The sequence below is a fragment of the Phyllostomus hastatus genome, unplaced genomic scaffold (assembly GCF_019186645.2).
Source record: "Phyllostomus hastatus isolate PE091 unplaced genomic scaffold, TTU_PhHast_1.1 phas_contig_40, whole genome shotgun sequence".
In the NCBI taxonomy this organism is placed as follows: Eukaryota; Metazoa; Chordata; class Mammalia; order Chiroptera; family Phyllostomidae; genus Phyllostomus; species Phyllostomus hastatus.
This window is the reverse complement of record NW_025333872.1, coordinates 88,429,202-88,450,244: the sequence shown is the minus strand read 5'-3', so window position 1 is coordinate 88,450,244 and position 21,043 is coordinate 88,429,202. Positions and strand designations below refer to the sequence as shown.

The 21,043-nt window shown below is 54.5% G+C and overlaps 2 protein-coding genes across 3 annotated transcripts; both read right to left on the bottom strand.

The window, feature by feature from the left end:
* Window positions 1-684: 684 nt before the first annotated feature.
* Window positions 685-7,472, bottom strand: LOC123821787 (UL16-binding protein 6-like). Its single transcript, XM_045843532.1, has 7 exons — window positions 7,343-7,472; window positions 6,216-6,351; window positions 3,358-3,612; window positions 2,864-3,130; window positions 2,449-2,542; window positions 2,091-2,228; window positions 685-995 (listed from the first exon to the last, which is right to left on the bottom strand). Exons 2-7 carry the CDS (start codon window positions 6,283-6,285, stop codon window positions 959-961), a joined length of 861 nt encoding a protein of 286 aa, XP_045699488.1. The 5' UTR covers window positions 6,286-6,351; window positions 7,343-7,472; the 3' UTR covers window positions 685-958.
* Window positions 7,473-15,783: 8,311 nt separating this feature from the next.
* LOC123821788 lies at window positions 15,784-20,585 on the bottom strand. Of its 2 annotated transcripts, none has more exons than XM_045843533.1 (4): window positions 20,329-20,585; window positions 17,744-17,983; window positions 17,247-17,510; window positions 15,784-15,942 (listed from the first exon to the last, which is right to left on the bottom strand). In XM_045843533.1, exons 1-4 carry the CDS (start codon window positions 20,564-20,566, stop codon window positions 15,914-15,916), a joined length of 771 nt encoding a protein of 256 aa, XP_045699489.1. In that variant the 5' UTR covers window positions 20,567-20,585; the 3' UTR covers window positions 15,784-15,913. The 2 variants fall into 2 exon arrangements, with proteins under 2 accessions (XP_045699489.1, XP_045699490.1); XM_045843534.1 differs by having other exon boundaries at window positions 15,784-15,939.
* Between the last annotated feature and the right edge of the window lie 458 nt (window positions 20,586-21,043).

The following is a 21,043-nucleotide window of genomic DNA, read 5'->3' as shown; positions in this document are numbered from 1 at the left end:
GAATTATGCTAAGCGAAACAAGCCAGGCAGTGAAAGACAAATACCATATGATCTCACCTTTAACAGGAAACTAAACAACAAAACAAAGAAACAAGCAAAATGTAACCAGAGACATTAAAATTAAGAACACAGTAACCAGAGGGGAGCTGGGAGGGGATAATGGGGGGAAAGGAGGAAGGGTTGTGGAAGAACATGTATAAAGGACACATGGAGAACGCCAAAGGGGAGTGGATCGAGGGTGGGAAGTGGGAATGGCTGGGGTGGGGGTGAGTGTAGGGGAGAAAATGGAAACAACTGTACTTGAACAGCAATAAAAAATATATATATATTATATATATATATTTTATATATATATTTTATATATATATTTATATATATGTGTATATATATAAAAATATATATATATATATTTTTTTTTAAAAGCCCTGGCTGGTGTGGCTCAGTGGATTGAGCATGGGCCTGGGAACCAAAGGGTCACTGGTTGGATTCCCAGTCAGGACACATGCCTGGGTTGCAGGCCAGGTCCCCAATGGGGAGGGCAATCACGCATTGATGTTTCTCTCCCTCTCTTTCTCCCTCCCTTCCCCTCTCTTTAAAAAGAAATAAAATCTTTAAACAGAAAGAAGACTCAGTGCAAGAATCAAATAAATAAAATATTTATCTGTAAAGAGAAAGAAGACTCATTGCAACAATCAAATAAATACAATGTTTAAAAAGAAAGAAGACTTACTGCAAGAACCCCAGCAATTATCCCAACAACTGACACAAACAGAAAATAAAAGCAAATGTCAAAAAAAAGTGCAGAAAGACCCTATGCCCTGAGTAGAGAAAATGCATGTTGCTTCCTCTGTAGCACCGCAATCTTTTGGAGGCTGCAAGGGCTGTATCTCCTGGAGGTCAACAGGTAAGCAGCTGGAGATGACAGAAAGGCAGCCAACCAGACGGGACACAAGCTGAACTAGATCACATTTTCAGGATTTTCTGAGAAGCATCTTCTGCCATCAGAAAAAAAGAAGCACATGTTTGTCTGGGTGACTGAGGGAATCCGGGGTCAGTTCCCCTGGAGTGACCAGCCCCAACCCTTCCATCTCAGAGCCCCGTCCTCCCTGAGACTCACACACTCCCGCTCACTGGGTCCTGCAGTGGGCACCCATGTCCTCCCTTCTTTATCACATGACAGTCAGACCAAGTCAGGCTAATGACAGGTGGGGCAAGGACTCAGGGGGCAAAGGAAGCTCTCCTCGCCCTGGTCCCAGCACACCACTCTGAGAGCCACTGTCCCTGCCCTGCCCCCTGCACTCCTGCTGCAGTCAGCTGACAGCATCCCCCTCCACCAGCAGCTCAGCCCCACCCCCCTCCCCAGTCCCCCCTGCTCAGGGAAGGGAACTTCACTCGCTCTGGATCTGGGGTCTGGAGGAGGCTGGCTGCCAGCTGATCACACCAGGGCTCAGCCAGGAGTCCCAGGGCTTCCGGAGAAGTGGCCCCTCTACCCTCCTCTGGCACAGTCCCTACTGTCCAACCGCTGCCTTACCTGTTGTCCCCAGGCAACTTTCTGTGGAAACAGAGCAGCCAACTCCAGCCTTTTGAGTTGGGTCTGCAACCCCTTCCAACCTTCTTCTTGGGATACACCCAGGCTCCCTCCTCTCAGCCCCCTGGACAGTCCCCGTCCCCTGGACGCATTCCATGCAGCCACCATGCTGCTCTCACCTGAATGTGAGCACTGCCTTGCCCTGTGTGCCTGCTGTCCCCACACCACCCACCTTGGGCCCAATCACTCTCTCCCAACAGAGACTCTGAGTCAGGACTGAATCACTAAACCCTGCAGCACCAGCGGGCCTTAGGCCTTGGTGTGGGCCCCTGCCTGTCCCTCTGGCACCCACAGTGAGGAGGCAGCGGATCTGGGGGCTGAGCTAGTCCACGTGACTGCTGGCAAGTGGTACTAGGTCTTACTGTCCTGGTCTCCTTTCCACGTTCAGTGAGGGTACAGGTGTCAGGCTGGGAAGCCACCTTCCCTGCCCTCACTGTAGGCCTTCTGCACCCCACTTCCCACTCAGTTATGCCCTCCGTACCTGTTACCTGTTCCTCCGTACCTGTAACGGATCCAGCCTAGATGCCAAGTGTGAGTAAGATAAAAATCAGTGTGAGGATCAAGGCGATGATGTCCCTGATAATCACGGCCTTGGATGGGGCTAGGGCTGGGGCTGTAGTTGTGGCCATGATTGGTGCAGCTGCAAGGGAAACACCAGAGTGTCAGCCTTGTCCAGACCCCATTTGTGAAGAGAAGCCCCCTCAGCCCTGCCTCCCCAGGTCACCCTACAATATGGACAGGTGCTGCCCCTCTAGTGTGGCAGCCACTGTGGCAGGTCCTGGGGTTGGAACAAAGAGAGGACATGGGCCCTGACCCCTTGGGCTCCTACAGCTAATGGGGGAAGCAGGGTCACAACATACCCAGTCCCTCCTGCTGTGACAGAAGAGGAGGTGACACATGAGGAAGGAGAGAGAACAGTCTTCTCAGGAGCTGACTCAAGGAGCTGTTGAAGGACTTGCAGAAATAAGCAGGTGAGATAAAGAAGAAAAGTGAGGTGAGACGAGGGAAGAGTACAAGGAACAGGTCTGGGACAGAACGAGGCCCTCATGCTTGGGGTCAGCAAGAAATCCACAGCGAGTGGCCCAAGGTTAAGTGCAGGCAGAAGAGATGTGAGGAGGTGAGAAGGGAAAGGACGGATGGGGGACATTCCTGTGGCTTTATTTTTAAAAAACCCACTGTGGTCAGGTCAGTTTCTCAAACCACACACAACCACAGAAACACAGACACAGCGTCAATGCCATTTCAAGGGACCCTAAATTTCCCCTCTGCAGTTACCTTTTGTGTTCAGAACTGTGCTCTGATTAAGCAACTTCACACAATTTCCATTTGAGATCCAACCAAGGCATCTGGATATATCACTGTTATCATCCAGTGTGTCTTTCAACGAACTACATCCAGGGTGCAACTCTGCCCAGCGACTGTTCTTCGAGTCAAAGCGGAGACACATCTGTCCTTTGAAGCCAAACTCCCAGAATGTTTTGCGGCATCCATTGGATTCCTGCTCACATATCATGCTGCCCTGCAGGGCAAGAGAATCTCTCCCTACCGCAGGGGGAAAGAGGTCAGCCTCAGGTCTTCACAGATGCTCTGTCCCCACCTGGTACCCAGCCCTCTGCTCCCCTCCGTCTCCTGGCTCTGCTCGCTCCTCTCTGTCCTACCCTGCCTGCTGGGCCTCTTGGGTAGGATACACTTCCAATATTCACATAAACACGATTGTTCCCAACCCCTGCAACACTGCTCTACTTCCACACTGGATCATGCAAACTTACCAAAGTTTTCGTCAATATGTTTTTGATTGTCCAGTAGTGCGTTCTGGAGCTCAGGGAACAGCTCCGTCCAGTGTTCACACTGTTGGTTCCAGGCCTCTGTGGCATTCAGCATCATCCCCACAGGACCGACGGGTTCGGCCGTCCGACTCTTGCAAGAATATTTAAAAAATGGGGTCTCATAGATGGTGCCTAGAAACTCACACCATGGGGGTCCACTGGCAGAGACATTGAATATATAGCAAAGAGAGCGCGCATCTGTGAAGGAGAAAATGCAGGGGAAAGTTGGGGTTGAAAGAAAAGTGACCATAAGCAGCTCCCCCAGCTCTGTGACAACAAGTGACTCCCCCGTCACCTGAGCTGGCAGACCCAGCACTGACCCTGTCAGGCCCCTCTCTGCACCATGTGAGGGCTAGCTCCCCTCCCTTGCTTGAGGGAAACCAGGAGGCCTCTGCCTGGCAAAAGCCACACAAGAAACCTCACGTCTCCAAACATGTCCCCTCTGCCCACCAGGCCAATACCCATCATTACTCAGACCACAACCAACCCAAGGATGTCCAAGCAGCTTTGGAGGAAAAATCTAGACACTAGACAATTGTCAGGAACTAGCCAGGGCCCTGCAGGGACATGTAGGGGGCTGCTCCTGACAAAGGTGGTTGACAGTGGGGTGGGGATAAGGATAGATCTTAACGTGGGAGAGGAGGAGTTCAGGATTGTGGGTCGTGATTCAGCACAGCCCTGGCCAATGGCGCCAACCTGATGCTGGGATGGGTCCTACAACATTGGCAGAAGGTGTGGCTACCGTGCCTGGAGCAGAACGGCCAGAACTTCTGAGCAGGTAGTGGAGGAAGGGTCACTTGGCTCAGAGAAGTGAATATGGCAGGGGGAGGTACAATATGAAAAGGCAGAAAAGTGTCCAATCAACCACGCACCATGGGGAAGCCTGAAGCCAACTCTTGTTTACTGAGCCTCGGAGGAGAGCATGGATGAGAAGAGCGCCAGAATTCTCAGAAAGCTCAATGATGCCTTTTGCTGAAAGTCAGGATGGTGGTAGGAGTCAGTGTTCCCCAAAATGACTGCCAGCAGTCATGGGCGGCGGGGTGAATGTCAAGATAATAAATCACGGGTACAGGTGCTCTGGGTCAGGGAAATCCACACCCTCTAAAGAGGGCCTGGTAGAGAGGAGTTCTGTCCATGAAACACCAGAGTTGCCCAGCATGAGCGTCACTGGCTAAGGCAGGCCGAGTGCTCATAGGATAGAGGTGACTTCTCTGGCACAGAAAGGAGCAGGGTCACAGGGAACAATGCGATGCAGCAGCAGGTGGCCCCATCTTGACACCATAAAGTACCAGCACCACCCTCCACTCACACCTATGGCTTCACACACTGTCTCCCACGCCCCTTTCACCCAGGAAGCAGTCCACACAGGGAAGGGGCGCACAGGCCCCTGCCTGTGGGACCCACATCCTTGCATGCCACCCCTCCCAGAAACCACAGGCAGAATAGGGCGGGTTCTGGCCCAGGCTGGTGTGGCTCAGCGGGATGAGTGCCAGCCTGGGATCAGAAAGGTCCCGGGGTCAGCTCCTGGTCACAGCACACGCCTGGGTTGTGGGTCAGGTTCCCCTCTTATCGTTTCTCCTCATCTCTTTCTCCCTTCCTGCCCTTCTCTCTAAGAAAGAAATAAAATCTCTACCCAAAACAAACAAACAAAAAGGATAGAGCATGGTTGTGGCTCTTGAACAAACAGCAAGGGCATCCTGGGAGACGATTCCCTTATATGGGCAGTGCTCACCCATACATGGACTCCCTATCTGCTCTAAACCTGGGGCCAGCACACTAGGGAAGTGGCCACATCTGATAGGACTGGCCACATCTGGTCCCCTAATTGTTTCATGTTTTTGGCTGCTTTTCCCCACAACCGTGGAGGTGCCCAGTGCCTACAGAGACAGATGCCAAGAGATCTGTGCAGACAAAAATTAACCGTTTACCCTTTATAGAGAAAGTTTGCAGCCTCCTTCCCTGACCTAGGCCTTTATGTAAAGCTGCCTCCTCAGCTGGGGGAATATGGGTGTGGGACCAAAGGGGAGGGAGGGAGGCCCCCCCCCCACCTGACCACCAGCCCCAGGATCACACTTGGGGAAAGTGTGCCCCCTGCCCCTCCTGCTCCAGCATCCGCGGGCCAGGAGCCCAACCTTTTGCTGGGTGTGACTCCAGGCAAGGGGGATAGAGTGCCACTTGGAGGAGGGAGGGGTTAGCGTCACTTCATACATGGGAAGGTACTGGAGGCACTTCAGATCTGGGACCCCCCAGACCTGGGTAACAACACTGGGTGAGCTGGGGTGAGGAGCAGGAACCCTGGGGGGAACTGGTTAAACTGAGTGCCCGGGGCTGCGGGCTCCGCGGTCAGCTGGCTCAAGGGCGCTGGGAGGCTGAAGGGTGGAGAGCACTGGGCGTGAGGGAGGGTTTGCTGGGACAGTTCTGGGAGAAGAGCAGGGGCAGGAGGCCGTTCCTGGATGGAGACCCTGAGGAAATGCCTGGTCCTGGCGCCTGGGGTCACGGGACAGGGGCTCCCAGGTCCCTGAGCACCACGTGACCCCAGGTTAGGGGAGCAGCCTAGGGACGGCTGGTGTTCCCTTTTTGTCCCCAGTCACCTTTTGTGATTGTTCCTCTTGCCTGGATGGCAACAGCCTGCCCCTGAGCCCGCGGAGGAAACTGAGAAGAGGGCTCAGGCCCCACCAAGAGGAAATAGTCTGCAACTGCCTTGAGCACCCCGTCCCCCTCCCCCAGCTTAAGGCCCCCACCCTTCTCCTCACTCCCTTGACCCTTTTCTCCCCAACCACCCCACGGAAGGGCGAACTCACCGCCTAGCGCGCCGGAACCGTAGGACAGCACAGCCAGGAAGACCGCAAGACAGAAAATGCAGCTTGCCATCCCCTCCGCGGTGAGCAGCAGTTGGAGCTCAGCTCCACAGGGGCGGGAAATGTCTGTCCTGAATGCCTGGGAAGAGTGTCCAGGAGAACAGTGAGCTGTGGTGCCAGCAGCCGCGGTGCCAGGGCCTGCGAGCCCTGGGCTGCGGGTCAGCCGGCCATCCGTCCCTCCCCTCCGCTGTGGACCGACCGCGGTGAAAAGAACGACGGTGCCTCGACCCAGGGACCGTCCCCTGAGCTCTGAGCCGCTCCAGGCCCGGGCACCGCCAGGGTCGCACAAGCAGCGCTGTATGGATGCCCAGGCCCAGCGCTGCGGTGATAACCCAAACACCAGCCCGCCAACACCTACACAAACAAACTCCGAACCCACCTTGTCCCCCCACCAGCCGAGGAGAAGGGAAGGAGAGATATCCCCGTAACACCAGACAAACGTGCCCCGCGCCGGCCTAACAAACACCCCGCCTGAGCCGCCCCACCTCGGAAACCGCGGTGCAACCGCGCGGAGCGCGTGGCTCGGCCCCCGCTCCCGGAGGCAGGCGACCGCCACACCCCCACGAGAGCCGGGCCAGCCGGCTGCCCCCGCACAGCTTCACCCCGTAACACCGGCCCCTGACCCGTACCAGCTCCCAACACACCTTCTCCACATACCCGCGCAGGAGAGCAAAGAAAAGAGACGCAGCTTAAGGCCGGATGGTTCACCCCAGGACTAGCCCGCGGCGTTCACCCCACCACCACCTCGCCGCAGACCGACTCAGCCCCTCCAGCCGCTCCGAGCGGCCGGCCCCGGAGCACCCATCCTTTCTGCGGCAGCTGCGCCGGCCAGCTGGGCGCCTGGGTCCCGCTGCCAGCCCCAACCCGGCCCCTGCAGGCTGAGAAGTTGCAGACTCCCAAAGCACCCTCTCCGCCACCAGCCCAACTTAAAAGTGCAGACGCTGCCTAGCTAGGCTACGAATCCGATACCGAGGAGGCCAATGCGGGCAGCCCCTGGCGCGGCCCGGGTCCCCAGCCGGCCTGTGCCCGATTTTGGCCGCAGCGCAGAACGCCGTGCCGCAGCGCCTCACCGGGAACGCGCCCCAGCGCCGCGAGCCCCAAGTCGCTCGGTCCTTATCGGATCCCCGAGTACTCGGGACCTGCCCGGAGCCGCGCCCACTGACTTCCGGCTGCCCGCCGCGGCCCCGCAGGGCCCCAGAGCACCCGCCGACCACCCCAACCTGCTCCCAGCCTACCTTCTCGCCCACGGGTCCGCAGAGGAGCGGAGACGCCCCTGTAACACCGCCCCACGCTCCGGGCCACTGACAATGGCTGGGCTCGCAGTGCGCCTGCTCGGCTACGGGTGAGTCACCGCGGTTTCTGCCTGGCTATCCGCGGCGGTGATGCCCGCCCCTTTGCCCCTCTGCTCCTTTGCGGTGGCTGACTGCTCCTCAGCAAAGAGTTATTTGGCCAAAATGTCAATAGTACAAGAAACTTGTCACTTTTGGCAACTTTGTTGACAGGAGAGACCCGGTCCTTCTTGCTAAAGCATCTAAAGAATTACACATCAGCAAATCTGTTAGCATGCAATCGGTTTATTAATGATCTGTTCCCATGGAAGAGAACGGGACTGGGTAGAGTAGGGGGTGAAAGACAAAGTTTCAGGGCAAAGCAGGGCGGCAAAAGTAAGAGTACCTGAAGGTCAGAGGGGAAAGTTCTGGGCAGCCTGAGGCCTGATGGCCAGAGAGCACAGAGCACCAAGAGCGCCCCTAGTGGCCAGAGAGCAGAGTCCTTTGCTCGGAGGACTTACGTAGTTGGTGGACAAAAAGTTATGCATTGATTCGTGGGTCAATGTGGTGCCAGCTTTCCTGGGGGAGGTGACTATCCAAACTTAAGTATGTGTGGGGGTCTGTTAGCCCGAATCCTTATCTTGCTCCAGACCCCATTTGTTCATCTTGTTGTAAAACAGATAGGTGCCAGGAGGCAGTTACTTAAAGTTGGGCAGTTACCCAAAGTTATTTATGGGCTCTTTCTGTAAGCACTAGGGACTCCCTTGTAAAACACATAGTGACCAGAAGAAGACAATTAACCAAAGTTGCCTTATGGGCTTTTTCTTCCAGCACTGGGGACCCTCTCCTGCATTCCAGGCCTGGGGATGACAGCACAGTTTCAAGGCTTCCTTTCCCAGGTAGTGGAAACGCTTCATAGAATTTCAAGGACTTCCCTCCTTCCCTGCTAACATAGTGTTTCTCGTGAGGTTGGAACACCCGGCCATAGTATCAGACCAGGCTCAGGACTGCTGGATCAGTGGGTGAGACGTGTCTCCCTTCTCCTCCCTGCCTTGGTTTGCTATTCATTCTACCCAACTGATCAAAGGTGTTTCCTGGAGACCAGGGTGGCAAACCCTGGTGGGTAAGGGCAGTGCAGTCTCAGATTCTTCCTGTGCCGTCTCCTGCCTCCCACTCGGTCAGCCCCCAGCACCTTCTCCACACACGGCACAAGTCTTTTTTTCCATTTCAGTTGCGTCTTTACCTTTCTCGAAATGATAAAGCTCAATATGCCAAAAATGTTGAGTGCCTTCTTCCATCTTCAATATTAAAATGGCTACACAAAAATTCAATAATATTGATCGGGTTTTTTTTTAATACACGCTGTCACAATACAATCTAACAAAATTGTTTTGGAGGACATTAAACACAGCTAAGCACTCTTAGAGCCATCTTGTGGCAAAAAAAAAAGGAATGAACTTTTTGGCCAACCCAGTAGTTAACTCAAACACTCCCTGGGTGGGCTGTCCATCCACTTTGCCTCCAGCATCACTGCGTTCCAAGTGCCAAATAGACAGCTTTCTGCGGTCCGGGCTCTTGGTTGGCGTTCCAGCGTTTCTGGTCATTGTAATAATGGCACTCCGCCTGCTTGTGGCAGGGGAGCCCCTACATCTCAAACGTATTATTTCAGGATGGGTTTTACCCCCGTTACTGCCAGGAGCCCATATGCGGAATACAATCTGCACCCGGCAAGCCCGGCCCTCACTGAGCTTCTCCACAACGGGGATGCCCTCCTCACGGCCAGGAGAGAAGACATTTGTTCTTCTCCCCTTCTAGGTTCTTCTCACTGGCCTAATCATTTAATTAACACGAGGCAGATTAAATGAGAAAAGCACACTTTAATTTGGTACATAGGGGAGCTCAGAGAAATGTGAGACTCTCTGAAGTGACCAAAGTATGCTGCAGTTTTTATAACCTTTTGACAAAGACACAATAAATTTGTGAAGACTGGCAAGACTCTGGGCTTGGAGTAGTAAATGAGTAATGAAGTAACAAGCTTCATTTATAGCCTTCATGGCTCTAAGTTCCCTGTGTCTTGTGCAAAGGATGTCCCTCTACCTCCTGGTACAGGCAGGGTGTCTTGCTTTTAGAGGGACAAGGGAGGGTCAGAGCGTCCTTCTTGCCCAGCTGTTCTTAAGCAACCTTAATTCAAAATGACCAATATGCTGAAGTGACACATTCTCGGGTGGCTTACCTTGAACGTCATCATTGCCAGCACTCCTTGTAAGTTCCATGCACAACCGGCCCTCCTCTCCCTGGAGCACAGTGGGCAGACAGCTCACGCTCGTTCTGGCTTTGCAATACCGTACCCACTCTGGCATGTGTGTTCCTGGGGCCTTGTAACCCCACCCTGTACCACCTACCTTGGATTTCCTCATCTTCTCCTCCGTGCTGTACACTCAGTGCTTTTCCGAAACCCCCGGGACCCAGCCCAGCAGCAGGTCGGCCATATCCCCCAGGGCTGTGCCAAGTCCCTCCACCCGTGACTGTCAGCTCTCCTTCTCCAGTGCTGGGGTCTCGCCTCAACAGCCCAGCACTGTCACCCTGCTTCCTCAGGACTGGAACCCTACACACTCTGCCCTCTCCCCGCAGGGCGCTGTGCTGTCTGTGACAATCCTCTGGCATCCAGACCCTGTCCTCCCCTAGCACGTCAGGCACGTCCCTGCCCTGGTTATGGGCTGACTGATGCTGGGTACTGGCCGGGGGACAGAGGGGACATGTGAGGGGGGGGGTGTGGCTTCTCGTGTGGATTTCTGCAGGCAGAGGCCCCCTGGTCCTCCTCCAGCTCTAGCCTTCGCTGGTGACGGGAGGACGCGGCAGGCTCAGGTCCTGGTCTGGCAGCCCAGCCCTCAGAGGGAGGCTCCTGCCGTCACAGAGATGGGACGTCATCTGTGTCTTAGGTCCCCCCTCCCAACTCCAGCTGTCACCCGCATTTTCCTTTGCAGACGTTCCCTCTCTTGCTGCAACTTCATCTTCACTCCTGAGCCCAGTCCAGGGCAACCATGGTGTGAGGGTCAAGGTCAGGTCAATGGAAAAGCATTCTTTTTATTTCTGACTGTGTTAGTGAGAAAGTCAAACTCTTCAGTCCTCTGCAATGACGGTGAAGGTCCCAAAGTCCTGACAGAGTCAGGCAGGAACTCTGAGAGACCCAGTGGAAGTGCTCAAAAGAAAGAAACTGCTAGATCTTCAACAAGAGATTTTCACAATCTTGTGAATTTGAAAGACTCAGGGCAGAAGTAGAACAGTTGTCTCAGGGCAGGGAGGCATGTGTTTATGTGATTACTGGACATTGGTCCCACCCAGCAGGCCCAGCAGCCAGGGTAGGACACGGAGGGCACAGCAGGAGCAGGAGAGAGCAGGGGAGCACAGGGCTGGGGGCCGGGCGGGGGTACGGATCTGTCAACCGGAGGCTGACCTCTTGCCCCTGCTGTGTCGGCAGGAACCCAGTGGATCTACCAGGCAGGGGAGTCCAAACCTTTGTCATCTCTGGGTCACACTGGAAAGAGAAGAGTTGTGTTGGGCCACACATTAAATAAACAAACATTAACAAAAACAGAAAAATCCATGTTTTAAGTGAATTTAGGATTTGTGTTGGGCTGCATGCGGCCCTCAGGCAGTAGGTTTGACATCCCTGTCCCACAGGATGGTGGAAGTTTGGTGTCAATGCACAGACACCAAAGAGAGTTAAAAGTGACACGGGACAATGGCAGAGCTGTGACTGAGTCCCTCACAAAGAAACTTTATGGTCTCACAAACGGGGACCATAATGGCCGGCTGGAGCAAGTACCCGTGCCCCGGGAGAGAATGCTGGGGTGACACGTAACAGAGAAAAGCAGCAGATCTCCGGAAATGAGATGGAGTAACCTATGGTGTGAGGTGGGTGTGTCAGTGTGTGTGTGTATTTGTGTGTGTGTGAAAGTATCCATCCGTGGTGAGTTCTTCATGGGAGGACAGCAGCCACCCTTCCCGTCCCTGCCCACCTCCTGACGTCATGTCCTCACGGCGCAGACCTTCGGCCCCCTCGCCGTGGGCGTCTTGCTGCCCCTTAGCTTGCCAGCCTGATTGTTTCCAGATAATTTGTGATTTTGTTTCCTTTTTCACCATGTTGAGTGTTTGGCCTGCCAAATCCAATGGAAGGGGTCTGCTTTAGGGGTGACCTACTTCGAACCCCTCAGTTCATCAGCCACCAACCAGAGCCCCTCCATGGGCCTGCCTAATTTCCGAAAAGCTGCTGCCAGCTGTCCAGCTCCATGAACACAGAAACCAAGGAGTCTCGACTTCTCAGACACCACCCTCAGGGAAGAGATGCTTTCCTCTTACTGTTCCCTTCCCCAGAACCATCTTCTTTTCAGTCTCACTGGGTCTGTCTCTGGAAATCCATCAGTACAACCTCAAATGTCAGCTCCTGAGAGGACTTCACCACTGCCACCTTCATGTGTCACCTCTCCTTCTGTCCCAGCAGGACAGACCGGTTATATTGTAACCATTGTGCCACCCATTAGACGATGAGATCATTCAGGACAGTGTCCAGCCGCCTCTGCTTTCCGCCCCCGGGGCCCATCACGAAGTGCAGGGGTCACTCCTGTCTGCATCGCAGGATCACCGGGGGCAACAGGGGCCGAGCAGGAGACTCAGATCAGGGTCTGGACAAAGGCTTTCACGCTTGTGATTCCCTTTCAGTACCACCAACCGCAGTCCCAGGCACGGGTCAATCCAGGCCAAGTCCATCACTCACGCTCAGCTCCTGTTTAGCCTGTACTATCCTAACTGGCTCACTCTCACTTGTCCCCCTAGGCAGGGTGCTGTGGAGTAACAGGTACTGTGGGCAGACCTGAGAGGGAAGCAAGGGACCCATAGCTGGAGTGAGGACAGGATCGGTGAGTTCCCAGCCACCGCCTGCCTCATGGCCTGACCGCCTCTGCCGGGAAATGAGCTCAGCTGAGTAATTCAGTATTGGCCAGCGTTGTGAGAACCAGCATCAGTAAGAGATACAGAGCCAGAATACCAAGAGAGGTGGTGATAGGGACAGATGGATGCAGAGATATAGACAAAGAAAAAGACAGAGACAGATGCAGAGATAGACATGGACATGGACATAGAGATAGAGATAAACAGTGTAGAAAAATACCGTGAGGGACTAACAGTGAATCTCACACCCACCTGTGAACACCAGCACCTGGGTGGGTGCTGTGGCTCTAGCACCATGTGCTGAGGGACCCAGGAGGGGTCTCACTGACATGTGACTCTGATGATAGGGACACAGACCTCTGCTCAGGGTGAGAACCTCCCAGGGCCCCTCCCTGCAGCGGGAGAAGAAAACCCTGGACAGTGCTGAGCTGCGCACTCACCCACGGAGGAGAGAATTTGCAGAAGGCCTCCTTCCCTGAGAGGGATTCCAGCACGCCAGTGAGGAACCAATGAGCCACTTTTGTCGCAGGCAAAGAAGACACGAGACACTGGGAGAGACTCCCAGTGTGTACCTCCCCCCACCACAAAAAGTGCACACATCACACACTCATTGCACACACTGCTGGACTGCTGATGTATCTGGAGAGGGAGGGGGAGCAAGTACCCCGGCTACCTCAGTGGTGAGAGTTGCGGCTTCAGAAAACCCCTTTCTCTCCAGGGACACCCAGGGTTCAGAACGGAAGGGGAGAGTGGAGAAGATAGAAAGTGTCCTTCCTGCTGACTGCACTTCCCCAGGCCCAGAGACTGCCTCACCGAGGGTCTCCCTGCCAAGTCCAGGAGCACCCTCCAATCGCAAATTTGAAAGCCACACCTCCCTCCACTCTGCGGCTGGCTCCGTGTGTAAGTTTGTGTGCGTGGTGTGAGAGAGCAGAACACACAGGAAGGGCACGGGGTTACAATGCCCTGATCCATGAACAAGGACGACACCACAGATTTGAGAAATCTAAGGAGAAGTTTGCATTGGCCAGCCAGGTGAATTGTGAAAACAGGAAGAAGCATTAAAGTTTAATAATTCTGCCATGAGAGAGAGCAAGGAGAGCAGAGCTGGTGTTCCCACACAGAGACAGAAACACACTCCAATAATAACCCCACCTTCCCAACAGAGCACCCCATCTCAGGGCAACTAGCAGGACTTTAGGGGGTGGGTAATGCTTCACATGAAAAGCAGCAACTCAAAACTGCAAGGTCCATGTGACAAAGCAAGGATACACGCTGTTGCAAAAAGAAAATATTTCTCCCATACCTAGCTCAACAGCATGGAAATCTGTGATCTAGCAAATGAATAATTCAAAACTGCTCTATGAAGAAACTCAGTGAGCTACTAGAAATTTCAGAAATCTTAGAAAAAAAATGCTTAAAGTGAAGCTTTTACCAAAGAGATAGAGGTTATGATAAAGAACAAAACAGAGATTCTGCACCTGCAGAACTGGATGAATGGATGAAAAGTGCAGCAGAGCACACCTGCATGAGAGCAGAGCAGATGGGAGAGAGTAAGTGAGACAGGGGACAGGGAACGCAGAATAACTCAGAAGGGAACAAAGAAACAAGGTGGAGAAAACGTATGTGACCCAGGGACAGAATAGGACTTTCAAATACATGAGGCTAGTACATCATCCTGTCATCTCAGTGTGTGTGTGTGTGTGTGTGTGTGTGTAGGGGTTTGCGGGGGGGGGGCGAGCCTTCTCCAACAAGTTAAACTAAAGCTGTCAAAATTCATGAATAAAAAGAGAATTCTAAAAGCAGTAGTTAAAAAATTATTACCTAGAAAGGAGCCCCCTTAGGCTATCAGCAGTTTTCTCAGCAGAAACCCTAAAGGCCAGGGCACAATACAATGGCTTCTTCTAAGCTTTGAAAGAAAGAAGGTGTCAACCAGGAAATCTCAATCTGACAAAGTTATCCTTCAGATACAGAGGAGAAATAAGGACTTTCCCAGACAAACAAAAGCTGAAGGAGTTCATCACTGGACCTGCATTGTCAGCAATGCTGGAAGGAGCTCTTCCAGCTGAAAGAAAAAGACACTGCAGACCAACATGCAAACACACAAAGTGCGCAGGACAGCAGGGAAGTGCATGCACAGTGAGACTTAGACAACTCTGCATCTGTGATCAGATGGGGTGTTAACCACTTAACTTTAGAGGAAAACATGAAGGAAAACACTATTAAAATAATTATAGCTGCTATAATATGTTAACAGATACACAATTTAAAATAAGATAAGTGAAGACATCAAAAAAGGAAAACAAGAAAGTAAAAGTGAGAAGATCTGTAGACAAAGTTAACTTGCCATCAGCTTAAAATGGAGTTTCATCTCTGAAATGTCTTCTGTAAACTTAACGGCGACCACAGAGCAATGACCTAGAGCAGTAACCCTGCAGACAAGCAGGGGAAGCACAGCATCCCAGCACAGAAAAGCCCCCGATTTACAAAGGTCAGCAGACACAGAGGGAAAGAAACAATGGAAATGAAAAAACAACCAGAAAACTATTGAGAACATGACAGTCAGTCCTCCCATATCAAATGTTAAATGCAAACAATTGAATTTACCAATTAAAAGGCACAGAGCAGCTTTCATCTGAGCCACCAGCAGGACACCCAGACCCAGGAAGAACCAGAAACCTCCAGGCCCCATGAGCCACAGCCAGGGCCCATGAAGGGGTGTGAGGCAGCACCACAGAAGGAGGACCCAGAGCTTCTGCCCCGCTGCCTTCCCTGATGGAGCACGGCCCTCGGTGCATGAGCAGACAGGGGGAAATGCTGTCAGAAACAAGCCTGGAGCTGCTTCTGTCACTCACGTGTGCGCTCGGGTTTCTAGAGGGTTCTGGGGAAGGGAATGGCAACCGTGCTGGCTTTTCCAGCCCCAGGATCTCTTCAGTGGGTTTGGAGCTGGACTCAGAACTGAGCCCTGGGGAGCAGCTCCTGGGAGAGGCTGCAGGAGATGCTTCCAGGAACACCCCCGCCCCCACCCAAATGTGTGTGGGGATGGAAGGAAAGGAAGTGGGGCTAAACTCTCCCAGCCCAGGCCTGGTCTCTGGGTTGAGGGGAAGGAATTGCTTAGAGTCTCTGGTCAAAGCCTCTGAGGAGGGAAGCCCAGCCTAGACCCATGAGGCCCTGGAGGGCCCGCCTGGGAGGCCTGAGTGACCCCACCCCGAAGGCACGGACACCCAGCTCCCAATGAGGAACAATCCAGAGTCGACATATCCCACATGGAGCACAAGGCATGAATATTGCATCTGCTTTATTGCTGTGACCTTCGGGAGGTCTTGCCACTCGCTGGAAGAAGTGCAGCTCCTGGGGGTCAACAGCTGAGCCGCTGGAGATGACGGAAAGGCAGCCGACCACAAGGACACGAGCTGCCCTGGACCACACTCACGGGACCTTTTGAGCAGCATCTTCTGCTTCAGAAAACAAACACGTGTTTTTCCTAATGGCTGAGGAAATCTCGGGTCAGTTTCCCTGGGGAGACCGACCCCAACCCATCCCATCTCAGAGCCCCCCGCTCCCTGAGATTCACACATCTCTGCTCACTGGGCCCTGCAGTGGGCACCCATGTCCTCCCTTCTTTACCACGTGACAGTCAGGCCCCAGTCCTGCTAAGGACAGGTGGGGTGAGGACTCAGGGGGCAATGAACTGCTCTGTCCCTTCTACTGAACTGATTCTAGGACACCGATGAGGAGCCCTGTGCAGAGAGGGGCTGCATCCTGACCGTCTAGCACTGGGGAGGGTTGCAGACAAACATCCTTCTTCCCAATGCACGCCTGGCCCTGGTCCCAGTACACCACTCTGAGAGTGACTGTCCCTGCCCTGCCCGGTGCATTCCTTCGGCAGTCAGCAGTCACCAAACCACTCCACCAGCAGCTCAGCCCCACCCACCTGCCCAGTCACCTCTGCTCAGGGCAGGGCATGGGCTCAGGATCTGGAGACTGGAGGAGACTGGCTGCCAGCTGATCACACCAGGGCTCAGCCAGGAGTCCCAGGGGTCCAAGAGAGGTGGCCCCCTCTAACCCAAAAACAGAGCCCCTTCTGTTCCCTGGCCTCATCTGCTGACCTGAAGCTCTTTTCTGTGGGAATGCAGTCCTGAACTCCAGCCTTCTGAGTTGTGTCTGCAACCCTTTTCACCCTCTTCCTGGGACTAGACCCAGGCCCCCTCCTCTTAGTCCCCTGGACAGTCCCCATCCCCTGGACACATCCCATGCAGCCACCAGGCTGCCCTCACCTGAATGTGAGCACTGCCCTGCCCTGTGCGCCTGCTGTCCCCACACCACCCACCCTGGGCCCAATCACGATCTCCCAACAGAGACTCTGAGTCAGGACTGAAACTGCTAAACCCCTTCAGAGGTGGTATTGAAGGATTTCCAGAAACCGACCAGGTGAGACCAAGAGGATGAGGGGTGCTAAGAGGGCTCAGCGCCGGGAACAGGACGAACAGAGAACGAGGCCCGCCTGGCCGGGTCCCCGGGAAACCCACAGGGAGTGTCCGGGGCTCTGTGCGGGGCGGGGTGGGGAGGGGCTCAAGGAGGACAGAGGGGAAAGGGGGGACGTGGGACACACCTGTGGCTGTTATGTAAAAAAAAACAAAAAAAAAACCACTAGTGATCTGTGGTCAGATCACTTTCTCAAACCACACACAACACACAGAAGCACACACACAGTGTCAATGTCATTTCGAGAGACCATAACCTTTCCCCTCTGCTCAGTTACCTTTTGGGTCCGGAACTGTGCTCTGATTCGGCCACATCGCACAAACTTCACTTGAGATTCGAACAACATTGTTCATAGGACTGTCCACCAAGTTCTTTAAGTATCTGCAATTACGATTACGGGATTTCCAAGGTTTGACCTTTTTGCCTATGAGGGGGCCAATGCGGAGACATCTCTGTTTCTTGTAGTAAAGGTGCAACAATGGACTCCAGCTTCCATCGGATTCCTGCTGACACCTCATGACGCCCTGCACAGAGGAAAGAACTATCCCCACCCCCATGGTGAACAGGTCAGCCTCGGGTCTTGACAGTTCCTCTGTCCCCACCTGGTACCCAGTCCTCTGCTCCCCTCCTAACTCCTGGTCCTGGTCTCTTCTCTGTGTCTGGCCCTGGCTCTGGGCCTCTTGGGCAGGGTAAACTCCCAATATTCACACAAACACGATTGTTCCCTACCCCTACAACACTGCTGTGCTTCTGCCCTGCATCAGGCAAACTTACCAAAGTCTGGTTCATTGTACAGCAGTGAGCTTTGGAGCTCTTCCACCACATCCACACAACGTTCACACTGTTGATTCAGGGTCTCTCTGACATTCCACATCATCTCCAGGGAACCATTGAGTTTGGCCTTCAGACCGTTACAGGTATAAGGAATACAGCTCCCATTGACCATAGCTTCAACCGCACACAGTGGCAGTCCACTGGCAGAGAAATTGAATGTGTAGCCAAGAGAGAAGGCATCTGTGAAGGAGAAGATGCAGGCGAAAGATGGGTTTGAAAGAAAAGTGACCATAAGCATTTCCCCATCTCAGTGACAACAAGTGACTCCCCCTGACACCTGGGCTGGCAGACCGAGCACTGACCCTGTCAGGCACCTCTCTGCACCAGGTGAGGGTGAGCTCCCCTCCCTTGCTTGAGGGAAACCAGGAGGCCTCTGCCTGGCAGAAACCACACCAGAAACCACACGCCTCCAGACATGTCCCCTCTGCCCGCCAGGCCAGTATCCATCATCACTCAGCCCACAACCAACCCAGGGATGTGCCAGGTGCCTATGGAAGAAATATCTAGAAGCAAGAGGATTGTCAGGAACTAGCCCAGTGCCCTATGGGGACATAGGCAGCACATAGCAGGGCTGCTCCTGACAAAGCTGGGTGACAGTGGGGTGGGGGACACGGCCAGATCCCAATGGAGGAGAAGGGAGAGTGCACCACTAGGGGTCCTGATTTAGCACAGCCCTGGGCGATGGCGCCAACCTGCTGCTGGGATGGGTCTTGAGAGCTTCGAAAAAGGCGTGGCTACCGTGCATGGAGCAGAATGGCCAGAACTTCTGAGGCAGGTAGTACAGGAGGGGCCAGCTGGCTCAGGGGAGAGAATGTGCCAGGCGGGTGTAATGTGAAAAGGCAGAAAAGAGTCCAATCAACCTTGCTCCATGGGGAAGCCTGAAGCAAATTCTTGTTTATCAAGCCTAAGAGGAGAGCATGGATGAGAAGACACCAGAATTTTCCAAAACCTGAGATGACTTTTGCTGAAGGTCAGGATGGTGGTAGGAGTGAGTGTCCCCCAAAATGGCTGCCAGCAGTCATGGGGGTGGCAAATGTGGAGATAACAAATCACAGGTACAGGTGCTCTGGGTCAGGAGCAAAGGAGGTAAGATGTTCAAAAAAGGATTAGGAAGATCTGAAATCGAGACGTGACTCAACCACAGAGCAATGGCTAAGGCTCATAGAACAGAGGGATCTGAGATGGAAAACAAATGGTGAGTCATCCTAGATACTTACAGATGGGTTTGAATAATTACGACAGAGACCAGACATAAGGATGGATGAGGAGGAGGCTGAAATGGCCTCCCAACCAAAGAACGAATCCTTCTGCCAGTTCCCAGAGCTGAGCCACTTCTCAGACCCTGAACTCATTACTAGACAGAGAGGCGGGGCTGCAATGAGAGGGGCCCTCCCTGCACAGAAGCAAATTTGAACTCCTTCCCCAACACCCATAGGCGGGCACCAGGGCGGGTGTGCACTGGGAGGAGCTACTCCCACCTAGCGTTTGCTCTCCTCGTGGGTGGGCATAATTTACCCGGTCTACAGTGAAGCACCGGGGTGGGGGAATAAACAGACACCTGCCCCGGGTCCTGCCCACGGAGGGGTTGCTGGTCCACAGACCCACACAGTGGTCATTTCACGTTTCCCAGGTTTGCAGCAGGAATGAAAAGTCCTTGTAGTTTGGGAACTATTTGTGGACCAAAGGCTGCCATAGCAGGGAAACTTAAGTACAATATCCTCAAACTGTCTTCCCCTTTCTCTAAGTAGAGTGCTAAAACAGTATTTTGTCCTGGACACAATGAAAGAGATGGGTACCGACCTCAACCCCTAAATAAGGGAACTAGACGAGCTGGGGAGGGGCCGCACTCCCCAGGGACAGTGGTGGGGACTGAGCCCGGGCTGCAGGCAGGGGGCTGCGGGGGGAGGGGGGCAGACGCTCGTCAAGGGGAGGTGGCCAGCGAAGGGGGAGCCTGGCGGGGCTGCAGGTGTGCGCACCTGCCCCCAGAGCCCCCGGGGAAGTTCGAGGCAGGGTGGCAGCGGGGAGGAAGGAGGGGTTTTGCCCGGGAAAGGCCTGAGAGCACACACAGTGTCTCGGCGGGCCGCGGTCTGTGGGTTGCGACCCAGAGGAAACGCCACAGTCAGGGGCACGTTCTTCAAGGGTCCCCAGGAGGACGGCGGAACCGGAACCGGGGCAGGACAGCGGCCCGGGGATGACCCGTGTTTCCTCCGGCGGCCTTTCTGGCTGCGCCCCCTTCCCTCCTCCCTTCTCCCCGTGAGGACGCGCCCCACCTCACCGCCCTCCGTCACCTCCTTCCCGCCGCTCTTCTTGCCCGAAGGCAACTACCTGCCCGACATCGTGACTCGAAATGAGACCACGCGGGGGACTGACAAGAGGGCGGCGTTGCCACTAGCCAAACGTTGTGGAACTGCCCTGGGAACTTCATCCCTGTGCGAATTTAACGCCCACCCCCACCCCACTTTTCCCGCCCTCCCTGCCCCGGGCCCCCGCCCTCAACCACCCCTTACTTTACATCCCAAACTCACTCTTCAGATTCCAAACGCAGTCCGCTGCCCCGGCACAGGTCGGCAGCAGGCCCAGGCCCAGGACCAGGACCAGGAGGGCGAGCCGGAACGAGGACCCGGCGGTGCACAGCGGGGCACAGGGGCGCACGGACGGCCCCGCTGCTTTGCGGAGAGGCAGGGCCGCAGAGCGCCTGGGACGGAGTCCGAGAGATTCCGTCCCCCTCCCGCCGCCTCTCACCGGAGTGCCGGTCGTTTCCATACAGCCAGACAGGTGAACAGGAGCCGACCGCGGTGAAGAAGTACTGCCCGGGGAAGGGGTGGGAGAGAGGGGAGGGACAGGGTTGGTCTGGGTGCGCCTGATTGGAATCACCAGGCCGGACCAGGCTTGCGCCGGCCGGCAGCTCCACCCACTCAGGTTTGACCATTGCCAGCACAGCTCACAGGTGCGCTGGCGGCCCGCGAGCCCCAGCACCAGCCCCTCACACACTGTCTCCGTCTCCCACACTAACACACACATCTGTCACACTCACACACACGCACACTTTCAACCCACTTTCTCCTCTATCCACCCGCACAGCCTAGGAGAGAGGAAAGACAGATGCCTCCTTGGCTAACCCTTCAAGCCCTGTGGACACCCCACAAAACCAGCCCCCACCCCACACACTCCAAAAACCGCCTCTCTCCCTAACAATTCTGCTCCCCACCCCCACCAGCCTACATCTGCAGAAGTAGGAAG

Bases quoted from the DNA above. Each gene is read 5' to 3' on its own strand.
- LOC123821787 (XM_045843532.1), bottom strand. From the start codon at position 6,285: ATGGCAAGCTGCATTTTCTGTCTTGCGGTCTTCCTGGCTGTGCTGTCC. The intron at 3,613-6,215 runs GTGAGTTCGCCC...TCTCCTTCACAG, and splicing joins CGGTTCCGGCGCGCTAGGCG to ATGCGCGCTCTCTTTGCTAT. The intron at 996-2,090 runs GTACGGAGGAAC...TTCTGATGGCAG, and splicing joins CTAGGCTGGATCCGTTACAG to AAGATGCTTCTCAGAAAATC.
- LOC123821788 (XM_045843533.1), bottom strand. From the start codon at position 20,566: ATGGAAACGACCGGCACTCCGGTGAGAGGCGGCGGGAGGGGGACGGAA. The intron at 17,511-17,743 runs GTAAGTTTGCCT...GGGTGGGGATAG, and splicing joins GTACAATGAACCAGACTTTG to TTCTTTCCTCTGTGCAGGGC. The intron at 15,943-17,246 runs GTAACTGAGCAG...TGTTTTCTGAAG, and splicing joins CACAGTTCCGGACCCAAAAG to CAGAAGATGCTGCTCAAAAG.